We start from the raw sequence: 14,202 nt of genomic DNA, 5'->3' as shown, positions 1-14,202 counted from the left end.
GCACCTTTAGCCAACTAATGGGATTGTATAGTTTTATGGAAAATTTTCCAAAAAACAGATAGGAACACACGACTAGCGGCCAAGTCCCAACGTTCTTCAACAGGTAACAAATAGAAGGAATTATACAATCCTCTTTGCAGACAGGTAGTCAATTGCTTGAGCTGTGTTTTATGCACGGCCTTTGTTGGCTCCGGAGTTCAAAGACATTTTCGATTCTTTGGGGGATTCGAATTTATGTGTTGCGTGTGCCGCAGCCATGATTCAGAACATAAAGGACTTCAGGGTAATTAAAATGATACATTTTTTTTCAGTTTTATTGATGCCACACCCAGGAATTCAATGCCTTGCCCAGGCCAAAAGAAATTCCTCACCCTAGCTTAAGCTGGATGGATACCTGAGCCAATTACTTTGGATCGGGATCGGGTCAGCTTTGTATGACTCGTTGTTAGCTATTGCTTTTGATTGTGCAAGCCAAACAAATCCGATCCGATCCGATCCAATCAGAACCCAACCCAAAAACCAAACCACAGACTTACGCTTGGGCTCAGTGAAATGCAAATGATTGAACATCGGTTCGCTCGAGTGTGAATCTGGAGCAAATCAATATCAATATCAATATCAATATCAACATCAATATCAATATCATGCTAGATGCCGCGCGTCGCCTTTCGTATGGGAAGTTGTTGACCCAGACAATAAAACAGGCTCAATGACAATTGCAAATCTTGCGAAGTTTGAAATCAGATATTGTTTAGAATTTATTTTATTTTAATGAGAAGAAAAACCAACTTTCAGTTTTATATGAGAAGTTTTAAATCTTAAATAGCTCAGAATTTATTTTATTTTAATACGAAGAATACCCAACTTTTCCGTTTCATATGGGATGTTGTTGACCCAGACAATAAAACAGATAAGATCTAGGCTCAATGACAATTGCAAAACTTGACTTCTAAAATCGGAAATTGTTTAGGATTGATTTTGATTTTCATAAGAAGAAAACTCAACTTTTCAGACTCTGTCGCCTGTTTTTATGCGGCAGACTGTCAACTGATTCCATTTGATGTATGGCATTTATTAGGCCCCAAAACCCGCTGCACCTTATCGTTTGTGACCACAGATCATTTGTCAAAGTGTCATAGCTTCGATTGTTGTTGTTGTTTATAGTTTGGCCTGGCATCTTCTTTTTATTTATATTTTTTTTATTTTTGCCCTCGCATCGTCGAAATCTGAGCAATGTTATTGTCTGAAAATTGAGCAACATGCTCGAGTTTGGTATGCGGGTGAGATGGGTTAGCTGAGATTAGCATTCCAGCAACTCGAATGAACTCGAATGAAATAGCATAGAATAAGAATGTGGCGAGGTTTCAAATGTAGCCAGACAGTAAATAAAAATGAGCAGGTTTTTTTGTTGAGGATTAAGCAATGGCCGGTAGCTAAAGTCAAGGCGGTTGGAAAGATGCGCTCGCAACGATTCAAATAATAATAGGGATAGGCACAATAAAAGGCTGAAAATCGGTTTCCAAGCAAACCGATTCGAACCAGGATTTTCATATGAGAATCTTCAAATCAAATCCAAACAATTGCAAATACAGACATTATATAATTTCTTTTAAGCACAATTTGCCGTAAACGAATGATGATTCATGCCTGCTGACAATTTAGCCATAAAAGTAATTGAATAAGGTGCCTCAACACCTGTTGCCGCTTTTGGTATTCCGACGAAGCACTTGACACATGAAGTGTCGACTCTTGTGAATTACTCCAACAACTACAGCAAATCAAACTCTTAACTAATAGCTGCCCAATCAGTTTTCAGTTAACCGAACTGTCATAATATTGAAATTTTCAATAGATTTTCGCCAGCCCACATCCAATTGCGGCTGGCCCACAAATTGTTGTCAAGCGTTGGCGAAGAAATTGCTTTCAAATTGATTTGATTTATGTTGAAATTATTTTTGGACAGCGAACCCAAAGACTTTTCAAATGCTTGTTGAGCATTGATTTTTGCCAACTCACAAACTGAAACTGGGTTAATTGGATTTGGCCTCTAACAGTAAAAGGGCCTACACACAGCATTAATCGAATTTTATGTGTAGGCATCGAAGCAGGAATAAGCGAGAGCGTGTGCAAAATATAAATCGAAAGAAAAACCTTTCTATTAAGTACAAAATCTAAGTAAGAGTTCGATATATGGTTGGATTGTTATATACAAATATTATAGCAAATAGCATTGATCTTATGATCTTTATGTGTAGGCATCGAATCAGGAATAAGGGAGAAAAAAAAACCTTTCTATTAAGCCCAAAATCCGAGTGAGAATTCGAGATATCGTTGGATTGATCAAAAGTGGTAAAGTAGTAAAAATATTGTACTTAGCAAATAGCATTGATCTTATGATCTTTAGGTGTAGGCATCGAAGCAGGAATAAGGGGAGCGGGAGCGTGTGCAAAATATAAATCGAAAGAAAATCCTTTCTATTAAGTACAAAATCCGAGTGAAAAATTGAGATATAAAGTAATTAAAATTATTATAGCAAATATCATATATCTTATATGCTTAGCTATATTTATAAAGAATCGAAAATGATATTTGCAGATATACTTTTTATCTAACTTAAACCTTTCCATTAAGTCGGATATCAAAGTGGCAAAGTAATAAAAATATATATATAGAAAATATATAATCTATCTATAATGCTGGATTTGGCGACCTTTCCATAAAATAAATATAATATATTGTATATACATATGTATAAGAGATTGGAAAACGAAAAACTTTTTATCTAACTTAAAGCCTTTCTATTAAGTCGGAAATCTAAGTTAAAAATTGAGATATGTTTGAATGCGGCAATTGATCAAAAGTGTTCGAGTAATAAAATTATTATCCCAATTAACATTGATCCTATAATATTCTTAGCTAAATTTACAAAGAGACGCTCCAATGATATTTGCACAGCTCAACTTCTTGTCCAACTTAATGGCAACATTGCCTAATACAAGGTAAGAATTGTTCTCCGTTTTGGTATACTCTCTAATTAAAAGTCCACAGGTTCTATGCACATTTTCCAGCTGAAGACATTTTCACCCAATTATGTGTGCATTGTGAAAATGTGCCGTTAAAATGTTTTTTTTTGGCATTCTTTTCGAATGGTATTTTGTTTGTGGGTTTGGATTAAATGCATTGATCATTAAGAATCTTACGAAAAGAAACAAAAACTAGTTTAGACAAAGGCAGCAGAACTAGCGGCAGCTTCCTGCCTGATCTTACCGTTGCGGCTCCACAGATGAATGCTGAAGGTAAGCCACATTTTCGACACCGAAACCTTACCGAACAAAGACACCTGCTGCTGCTGGCCAAGTCAAGTTAGCCAAGTCAAGCAACAATCTGATGCCGAGGCAAGTCCAACTCAGGCAAACAATGAGCCAGACTGTGGCTGTGCTTGTGGTATGCGCTTTATAATTGTACAGAGCCGCAAAAGTGACCCACTTTGTGGCACAAGTTGCATGCTGGCCACTATCTAGACTTTTGGTAACAATGCATTAAGCTACACTAATAGAGCCTGTTGTTGTTATGTAGCTACAGTAGCTTAGCCCAAACTATCTGGAAGCCAAATTCTGAGGGCGTTCCAAAAGCCCGCATCGGACTAAGATACACAGGTAAGGAGAGGGGGAGAGAAAGAGAGGGAGGGGGGCTTTAAAATGCTTTTAAGCGGGGCAGATAATACCCTATAATTTATGGACACGTTCACGAGTCTCTAAACTTCTTTTGGAAAGTTCTTTTGTTCTCACTCAAGAAATGGAATCCCAATAGAACTGTGGCTTACACCTTCAGATAAGCTGGAGAAACCCGAAAAAAAACTCAATTTATTTGAATTTTGAATCATTTATAAAAAATTGTTTTTATTTTTCGGTCACTTTAAGGAGAAAATAGTATAAATTGAGGAATTGTCAGCTTGCTATAATGGAGAAGCTGCGCGAAAAGCTTGGTCAGTTGTTCACTCGAAAGTATTCGGTAGACAGGCCAATGGTGGACGAGAACGAGGAGGTGAGCGAGGAGCTAAAGACCAAGGATGTGGTGGATCTAATGCAGCAGCAACACCAACAGCAGCAGGATCAAGAGGAAAAACCAAAGTCATCATCGCATAAGCAGCCAGACAGCGAACGAGAGTCACATTATGATAACCAAAGGCAAAACAAACCAAGTCCGTATCCGTTGTCAACGGCAGATCTCCCAGTGGAAGCAGGACCACACAATAATTATATGAATAATATCGATCCGAGCATCAGCTATAATATGCAGTTTGTCGATTTTATCGATCGCAATGCACCGCCTGGTTTCGCCCAGAAACTGGAGAGCATGTGGCCCTACCTGGGCCTCAGCTTTGTCACCTGGCCCAGCTATTGGGTGTGGCGCGGCTATCAGTGGCAAACCAAGCGCCGCACCGAAAGGATCGGCATGTACATACAAAGGGTAGGTCTTGATGAAAAATGTAATTGAATTTAATTAAACATTTCTGGCACAGACCTTTCAGCATGCCAAGCTGATGCAGGTGGCCATTCTGAGTCTCGGCCTGCTGATGGCCACCTCGGCTCGCGCATCATCGGAGCCACTCGAAGTACATGAAGTGTCCTACAGATCGAAACGGAAATGAAAACATCTGAAGCAGCAGGCCGTGCCGGCAATGGGGATAATAGTAGATAAAAAATTACGAAACATTTCAGAATAACTCGAGTCAGCATCAAAATTTGAAGCGAAATTCAACAGAAAATATATACAAAATCATGGGCATTACGAACTTCTTCGAGAGCGTCAAAAATTGGACAGTGGCGCGCGTCCAAGGCACGATTGGGTCCAAGGACGAGGAGCGCGAGGATGTGCGACGATTTCCCAACCTGGGCGAGGATATACAACAGGTGGTGCATACGCCGGAATTTGAGCAGGTCCTGGACGCGGCCTCGCCATTCCTGCTGGCCAGCATGGGTGCCTGGCCGGGATATTGGCTATACCGAGGCTTCGATTATCACTCGCACAGGGCGCACGTGCCGCTGCCCGTCTACATCAGACAGGTGAGTAAAGAGTAACATATAATTAAGATAAATCCCAATTCCTTATCACTTGCGTAGACTTTTTACCAAGCCAAACTGCTGCAGCTATTGATTATCATGACGGGCATCATCAGCATGGTCAGGAATCACAACAATTTGCGCATTTTTCCAGTCAGCAATAAGGACGAGTAAAATCAGTTCAAATTAAAAGCAAATTCAACAAAAGTTGGTGGCAAATCTTAAAACCCTGAAGTTCGTATTATTGCGGCCCATTTTGATAATAAAAATTCCTCCCATTTCATATTTTAATAAATGCAATTGACTTTAAATGAAGCTTATCTCTTATTCAAAACCAAGCCGGGCTAAAACTTATTATTGTTGCTGCTTTTGCTGCTGTTGTTGTTGTTGTTGTTTCTTGGCCTCGGTCTTGAGCATTTTGATTTCTTTGACCAGAGCCTGAGGTTCGATGCCAGCCCCCAGGAGTTCGATGCTTATCCTGATGGCATCGGGATTGAGGCCCGCGTTGACCAGCTCGGACATCCCATGGATTACTTGGACGACCTTTTCGGTATCTTTGGCACGGCCATGCGAATTTATAGATTCCTGGTTGGACATGTTCAAAAATCACATTAACAAATTTGTTCCGAGTTCAAATCAAAAGCCACACAATTTTGCTGCTTATGTCTCAGACTGCTTAGAGTTCTCACAATAGCTTACAAAAGGAATCATTTGGGAAGCATCTTCAAGGTCAGAGTAGCTAACAAAGGGAATCATTTGGGAAGCAGCTTCAAAGTTTGCCTTCTCCTTAACTCGATTGTCTACAAATCTGAATATAAGTATTTTTTAACAAGGTTTCAAGTTCAAAGTTCACCAGCATTACTAATGAGCCGGCTAATCTAGTTAACTGTTATAAATCAAAACAAACAACACCACGCACACATACACACCCTACACACACACACACACCCTACACACATACACACACCCTACACAATGTCGCCGCCGGCCAAGTGGAAAGATAAATTAGCTACAAGTTAAACAAATTACTTATGTTTTCAGTTTTGAATTGCAGCACGCAGAGCAAAGTGAAAAAACACACACAGAAAATCACAGTCAGCGAACAATTAACAAGTAAACACGAAACTTAGATACCCTGCAATATAAATGCACATGCACATATAAATATATATACAATATACATATATGTTATATATATATTTACATATTTTAAAAACGTATTCATCTGAATGTGCCGCAATTATTATTTATTTATTTATTATTTATTTATTTATTTATTTATTATTTATTTATTTACTTATTTATTTATATATATTTATATATATTTTATTTATTTATTAATGGCGGACAAACCGAGTGTCTAGCTAATTGTTTAAATTAAATGCTCAAATCCTTGGTTAGAATATATTATTTATTTATTTCCAATAACATCATCGATACGATGCAGATGTCCGGCCAGCTATGCCCCTAATTAGTAGTGTATTTCAAGCCTCTTACAAGAAGATCATTTATTAAAGTACAGTTGTTGTTGTTGTTGTTGTGATAAGTAAAAGCGTTTTGGTGATCTATGTGATCTATGTGCTCTGTTGTATATCAAGTATCTTTGTTATAGTTGTTGTAGCTTTGGTCTCACCTGTATGAGATACATTCTGATGCCGTTGCTGGTGTTGTTGCTCCGAGCGTTTTACACACGCACACACACTGACACAAAGCGCAGATGAATATAATTATGCAGCAGCGTCTTAGAGAGGGTTGGGCCAGAGACAGGTATCTGTTGGTATCTGCAACTTGGTATCTGTATCTGTATCTCTATCTGTACACACTGCGCGCGGTTGGTTCTTGTTATTGCTTTGCTCTACTTGGAATGCAGCTCGCGTTTTTTATGACGCTGCTGCTGCTGCTGCCAGTCTATTTGCTTTCGAGTTTAGAGCAATTGTTTCAATTAAATGGAAATTTGTTAACTTTCTCACTTAATGAAAATAAATTGAACACAATACAAAAACGTTTTTGGTGGCTTGGCAAATGTTCAACTTCGGTAGAAAACGAAGCGATTTCCAGCGCGGAGTAAATTAAAATGGGTTTTTGGTTAGGGAGTCGGAGTTCCTGTGTCTTATTGTACAGTTTTATATAGTCTGGCTATATAAAGGTAAATAGTCAACAGCTCAAAATCGTTAAATGAAAAAATTAAAAGGGTCGATAAACTAGGTGCAATGCTCGTATTTAGTTCTTTATATATTTATAGCCATTTTCTTGATGGGGTTGGTTGGTCAACAGCAGCTGTTTCTTGTATAACTGTCCACTTTTTGACACCACGAATATTATATTATTTGCCTGCGTCACAGGGTTATGTACACACGGTTCACTATGGCAATTTGTCCGCTCGAAATGCCTTTACAAGTTGTTCCATCGAATCGATCAAACAAATTTCAAACACGACCGCGAGCTCAATGCATTGGAACTTGAGCAATTTATTAATCCATTGTGATTTGTAAACATTTAGAAAATTATATGTTTTATTAATCAATTTTTTTTTTAGTATTTACAGTTCGTTGAATTTTTGTTTTTAGACGAGTTAAGTTTGATTTTCTTCTTATTTTTTGTTAAAATTCGGTTTAAATTTATTTCAACACATCTCCGGTGTTTCCTCTGCAGGAGTTGAGCGCGAACTAAACGTTAGAGATCCAAAAGTTCAGCTACAGACCCCGTAACATAACTGATACGAATGTTAATACTCAAAATGGAACTGTTAAACTCAAAATGGCACTGCTGTTGGAACGCGTTTTGTGTCTGCTTGAAACGAATACCACACATAACATCATCATGACGTTCGAAATGGCGAGTGTTTGTTGTTGTCCAACCGAATACCATGGAAATGCGTGCATGAGTTATGTTCGAGCTGAGAAGCCGCGCATTCGATTTAGTTGCGTTGCGCTTCAAATGTGTGGAAAACAAACATTTCCTACGACAGCCGTGGAATTTGAATTATTTTCGGGGGGCGACCCAAGGCAGGAATTTAGTTCTTTTGATAGGTAATTTGTATTATGCGGGGGATTGGCTTAATGGGCATTAAATGGTTCAACTATTGGGAGGGCAAAGTAAAAGATTTTATTTAACTCCAAGCTAAGCTAGTTGCAAGAGAACAAACATTTCTTGTATTGTATTTAATTGAATAAAATGAAACCCGAACTTTATACTTTCCAACTTTTCCCATATCTTGTGCGCAAAATCTTTGCACAGTGGAACGCGTTGCAACAGGTTCCTTTTGGCCTGTAGGCACGAAAAATAAAAGCGTAAGCATTATAATTATACTGGCCAAGAGACCGACTACCACAAAGTGAGCAAACAACAATAAATTTAAGAGAAACAGGAAATTTTTTGTACGATAACTTGTAAAACATTTCATAACCTGACACAAAATCGCAAATATGACGAACGCACAAAGCAAAGGAGTCAATAAACAACACACAACAGAGAAGAAGAAAAAAACCACTTAAAATGGGCGTGGCAAACAGCTGACTGCCAGAAAGTGACAACTGAAGTGGACACCCTTTTTGGCCAGCTGGGGCATTGTACTGCCTGATACTCCCATACTCCCTACTCCCAGCAATTAAGTGAAAATGAAACTTGCTGGGACAACAACTCTTATGGCTCGAATGTGTGGCAGGCAGCGTGATAAATGCGGTTATAAAAACCTGCAATCAAGCAGCTTACAAACGAAAGTGAAACAAAAGTGCCGACAAACCAACCCAACCGACCAACCGACCAAACAACAACAACAATCCGAACTGAGCCGAGCATCAAGCGAAAAACTTGCAATTTCCATTTTAATACGCAACAACTTTCGGCTAGAGGCAGGCCAAAGGAATCGCGAGTCGAGAGTCGCGAGTCGTTTCCACAATCACAGCAAAACGTGAAGTGGATGCCATGTTGCTGCACAGCCGCAGCCTCCGCCTCAATGGAATACCAAAGCGCTGAGACGCCCCTGAGATTTAAACGAGCTACAATCCCAGACACAACAGACAAGAGTTGCCCACCTACCAGCCCCTCGCTCCGAAGCTCCGCATCTTCGTTGTCTGATGGATCGGCGAGTCTGGGGCTTGATTGGCGCTACCAAGGAGCAAGGCGAGGAGTTGGGTATGTCATCAGCATAAATTTTAGTTCGCATTCATCATAATTTTCATGCATTTAATTTCGTGTTATAAATTGTCTGCCGTGTACAATGCATGGTCTTTGGCCAAAAGGGCGGCCTCGAATTAACTGAGATTCGCATTCGTATACTCTGTATCCATTAAGTTGGCTACAAAGGCAATCACAAATTTGTGTGAGTACATGATACAGGCAGAAAAACTAACCTAAGGTGCAGGGTATACTCAAGTTAAGCAGCTCGTAGAGACTCCTGAGGTACATATGTATATATATATATATTTCTGAGCCACTTAATATATCTGACATAGGAGATATATAGGTTGAATGAGATATTTTCGAGATATTTCGATATTTCAAGTACTTCAATAATTCTTATAATGCCCAAAATCTTAACTAGACTACTAAATTATATAACTCTATGGGAAGAATCGGTCAAAATTATTATATTCTTACTCCTAAGGTAACTTTATATCGAAACGGACTACTCGTCATATGCCCATTTAATATAAATGCACCTTTAAGCCATAACGAGCCTTGTTATTTTTTGGTGTTGAATTAATTAAGAAGTTGGGAAAAGATATAGATTGCAATTGGAGCAGGAAGGCATTTCTGGGAATAGCTCTGAGCGTAGGCCTGTATAATTTTGGTTTTAACAGTTGTAAATGTTCAAATTTTAACTTAAAACTTAACTTAACAACCAACAATAATATTAGAAACTGAAACTGACAATTCGATCCTCATTTTGTTAATGAGGCGACTTGAGCTGCGCAATCAGCTTGTACTTATGCACCCATCAGATGCACACAAAGTGTATCCGCAGGATGCAAAAATGATATGCTTGTTGCGCAGCCATCAATAATTACAACATGGGAGTATTTGGCATATAATCAGGCAGCAGACATGGTCATATGTCTGTTCGGTCGCCCCGCTGCCTGGAGTTTAAATATCGTTAGGCGCGACAGCGGATCAGGTAGTTAGCCAGGTAGGCCGCAGTGAAAGATACGCAGTGAAAGATACGCAGTGAAAGATACGCAGTGAGTATCTGACGGATACACAAGTGCCGCGTGTATTTCATATTCGCAATCAGCGCAGTGCCGCCTGCGCAAATGAGGCATTTGCTTATGTTGCAACTGAATGATTTACGATTTTGCGAGGCAGCGAATGGGGCTTAGCTAGTTTTATTGTCTATTCTATCAAGTCCTGGGGCTTTATTATTTTCTAGTCCTTTTATAAGGGTTTTTACTTCAAGGAGGGTGACAGGGCGGAATCTGGGGTTGTCTGTTGGTAACGGTTATTTGATTTGTGATATTTTGGCGCAGAAAGGGTTTGAATCTTAATTCCAGATGGTTAGCAAATGCTTCCGCTTTTTCTAAGGCTGTTTTACACCAGTCATTATCATTCTGATTATTGTTTTGGCTTGAGGTATTTTTGTGATTTCTGACTGGTAGGTTGGGGGTTGGTTGTCTTTTTATTTGTTTAGTGAATCTCCAGAGTTTTTGCATGCGAATGGACTTTTTATGCTCAAAAAGGGACCCATCTAATGGACAGACAGGTAGACATAACCACGATAATCCCCCGACAGGAACTGGCTGCCTTATATAACCAGGTCCTAAGCAAATAGGCGACTGTTTTTATTAGCTTACCCAACCATATCCGTTTTCTGTGGCCCCGTTGTGAAACTTACCTGCAAATAGATAAAAAACAGAGAAGACAGTTTATTAGTCATGGAGCAAAGAAAATGCATTTCACAAGGGGATATTATAACAGGCAAAAATATGCGTGGAAATGATTAAGCAATTTCCGTTGACATGCAATTTGCCCCTCCATCCTACTCGCTTCGCATTCGAAAGTGCAGTGAAAGACAGCCGCAAATTACTTTCGAGCATAAATCAAGTTTATCCATTGAGGTTTTTCTATTGTTTTTCCTGCGCACACACACGGTAGCCGCTTGTAATGACCAAAATGTGATACACGATGCCAATAAAGCCTAATGAGTCGGCCTAATCAGAGTCTGAACGCTGCCATTTGAGATGAAAGTTATTCTCCATATCAAAGCGAATGACGTAGCTTAATTCGATTAGCTCTAAATATAGTGAGTCCACTAAATCTAAAATAACTAGTAAGAGGCTCTAGTCGGAAATTCCCGAATACTGAATACTCTTCTACCAACAATTCGTATTATCTCAGAACGACAATTGCATTTAAATTGTGGCTTAAATTGGTAGGCAAAACAAATTGTTTCATTTACTTGATTTATAGCTATATATACTATTCAAGAAGCTACTTGTCAAGTTTGGTGTCTTCAGCTCTTATAATTTATGAGATTTGCTCAAAAAACAGTTTTTCGATATCGATTTTAATCGATCGCTTGGAAACGGGTCAAGTTATCGATTATCGGAAAGAAACTCTTACTTCGCGGGCACTAGGAAGAGCTACATTCCAAATTTCAAGTCATTATCTCTTATAGGTTCTGAGATCCTTGCGTTCATACATACGGACGGACGGACATGGCTAGATCGACTCGGCTATTGATGCTGATCAAGAATATATATATACATTATAGAGTCGGAGATGCTTCCTTCTGCCTGTTACATACATTTGCACAAATACTTTATACCCTTTTTATCCATTTTTAATGGGTTCAGGGTATAAAAATCTGCAATAAAGCTTTATAACAAAGCTTTTTATAACATCTTCCAACTGAAATGCATTTCGATTTTTCTGCCTATAGTACTTGGATTAAACATAAGCTTAAAGAATTATTTCTTTAAGTTTCATTGTTTCTGTTATTTAAGCTAATATTATTTAATTTAAGATAACCTGAATTCTGGCAGCATTGGCTAATAAAAAGGCAAATAAATCTATTAAATTTCGAATATTTCTTTTTCAAACTCTTAAAGCGAAGCTGATAAGTCGGCTTTTTGGAGGCCGCCCGCGCTTAAAATCAAGATGTTCGACACCTGCTTGACCTGGCTGCGCATTTGATGGATGGGACAGACTCAGAGTTGAGTGAGAGCCGAGCAAGAGTCAAGCAAGATGCCAACTGCAAACATATTGGTGTGAAATTTGTTTGTTTTGCGAACTCAAAGATCTCTCTCGTGTTCGCCGAGTTCAATGGACGTGGCGCAGACACACAGAAGGGTCTTTTATATATCTTCATTTTTTTATGGACAGTTAAACAATTATATTTGGTATTTACAGCCAGTTGACTGGGCAGGCAGCCAGGCTTCAGTGCTGGCGAAATATGAGCTCCGCCGCATGAGGCAGATGTAAAGATGATGCAATGCAAGAGTCGGAGGGGGTCGAAGTGAAAAGGCAGCCAGGAGCAATCTGCCACTTGGCACTTTCGTTTTTCTCTCTTGGGCAACTTTGCAACTTTCTAAATAGAGCTCACTATTTTGTGGTCAAGTTGTTGTATTTATGGGTGTTGCTGCTTCTGGCAGCGGTCACGTAACGTAGTTTTGGCCATTACAAAATTCTCGGGCCCACACCCGCACCCAACAATTCATTAATGAGGCCTGTCCCAGTCGGCGCATAAATCACAAGTGAAAACTGCAGCCGCCGTGCATGGATTTAATCAGATTCTTCATATCTGCCAATATGCAATATGCAGCCATGCCCAGCACCTAAATATAGCGCACGGTTGACGTCAAATGGTTCTACGGATGGCCAGCAGATGCAATCTAAGCCGCCGGCACGCATCGACAGCTCAGCGCACGTCAAGAAATGCACAGCCATGTTGAGAGGAGCATCAGGTTTTAAATGCTTTCATGCCTCCGATTACAGCTGGCGAGATTTGCGCCATATTCCGTACACAATTGAATCTAACTTTTTATTTTGTAAAGCATGATTTTCGACCGAATAATGGATGCCCTTTGAATCTGCAGTACAATTGCAATTTTGGCGAATGTGAAATATGTTGCCTGCACGTTGTCCCATAAGCAACAACATTTTTCACATTTGCCAAAAAATTTAACATTTGCAAAAAATGTTGGTATTCGCCCCGAGTAATAGCCTAATTCCACTCTCAACATATTTTACATTTTTGGAGAATGTAAAATATGTTGCCTGCACGTTGTCCCATAAGAATACACATTTTGTACATTTTGAAAAAATTTAACATTTGCAAAAAATGTTGGTATTCGCCCCGAATAATAGCCTAATTCCACTGTCAACATTTCTTACATTTTTGCGAATGTGAAATATGTTACCTGTACGTTGTCCCATAAGAAACCACATTTTTCAAATTTGCCAAAAAAAATAACATTTGCAAAAAATATTGGTATTCGTCCCGAGTAATAGCCTAATTCCACTGTCAACATTTGTGTGAAGTGAATGTAAAGTTTGTAAATGTAACATATTTTGAGCATAGTGGAATTAGGTTATAAATCAAGTCAAATCGATCGGCTGTTTATTCAAAGAAGCGGTACTTTTGCCATACACATGTTAGCGACAACTGTGACACTTGCTAATGGAATCGCAGAATGTGAAATGTTGTAAATGTAACATATTTTGAGCATAGTGGAATCAGGCCTAAGAAAACTAGTGCAGAGCATCTGAAAGTCATTGAGTGCCGTTTTGTTTTTTGTTTATTACATGTTTTCTCGTAAAATCCAAGCATATAAAAGATAGCAACAGGTAATTGGAAAAGTACGCCTGATATTTTTTTTTTCAAAAATACTTTTGCGCCTCTAAAGAGTTGTTTTTTTTAGTTTTTATTTTCTTTAGAGTTTCTACATATTTATGAAATCTCTGGCGTAGAGGTGGCCTTTTGTTTTCTGGCACTCAGTTCATTTGTAAAACACTCACGTGTCCCAACTTAGTCCCAAGCATAGAAAACCAAACATGAAAAAATTGAAGAGAAAAAAAGTGCACAAGAGGCACGTTTCGAATTTGTAAGTTGCGGTTGCTGTTGTTGTGGTGGGATTTAGAAATTGTTTTATACGGGCATTTATGTTATGTCTTTGCGTATCAAAGTCAACTATCGCAACGC

General features: G+C 38.9%; 3 protein-coding genes across 7 annotated transcripts in view; 2 read left to right on the top strand and 1 right to left on the bottom strand.

Annotated features, from left to right (window-relative positions):
* The window catches only part of LOC135429145 (supervillin-like), a 111,940-nt gene extending 105,097 nt beyond the window's left edge, over window positions 1-6,843 (bottom strand). For 2 of the 5 annotated variants that reach the window (XM_064683365.1, XM_064683367.1), the window contains exon 1: window positions 6,697-6,843. In XM_064683365.1, the coding sequence (XP_064539435.1) occupies window positions 6,697-6,711 (15 nt within the window). In that variant the 5' untranslated portion in view covers window positions 6,712-6,843. The remainder of the gene's footprint in view (window positions 1-6,696) is intronic. The other 3 variants (XM_064683361.1, XM_064683362.1, XM_064683363.1) reach the window with 2 other exon arrangements.
* LOC135429124 (uncharacterized) lies at window positions 3,889-4,780 on the top strand. The gene is made up of 2 exons (XM_064683330.1): window positions 3,889-4,470; window positions 4,523-4,780. The coding sequence occupies exons 1-2, from the start codon at window positions 3,961-3,963 to the stop codon at window positions 4,649-4,651; spliced, it is 639 nt and encodes a 212-aa protein (XP_064539400.1). The 5' UTR covers window positions 3,889-3,960; the 3' UTR covers window positions 4,652-4,780.
* On the top strand, window positions 4,780-5,374 carry LOC135429125 (uncharacterized). Its single transcript, XM_064683331.1, has 2 exons — window positions 4,780-5,066; window positions 5,124-5,374. Exons 1-2 carry the CDS (start codon window positions 4,782-4,784, stop codon window positions 5,235-5,237), a joined length of 399 nt encoding a protein of 132 aa, XP_064539401.1. The 5' UTR covers window positions 4,780-4,781; the 3' UTR covers window positions 5,238-5,374.
* Window positions 6,844-14,202: the final 7,359 nt, after the last annotated feature.

Source organism: Drosophila montana, unplaced genomic scaffold (assembly GCF_035044405.1).
Source record: "Drosophila montana isolate Dmon_TW-CO22-7 unplaced genomic scaffold, ASM3504440v1 contig_2592_1, whole genome shotgun sequence".
In the NCBI taxonomy this organism is placed as follows: domain Eukaryota; kingdom Metazoa; phylum Arthropoda; class Insecta; order Diptera; family Drosophilidae; genus Drosophila; species Drosophila montana.
The sequence above is the reverse complement of the archived record's forward strand: the minus strand, read 5'-3'. Positions and strand labels throughout refer to the sequence as shown.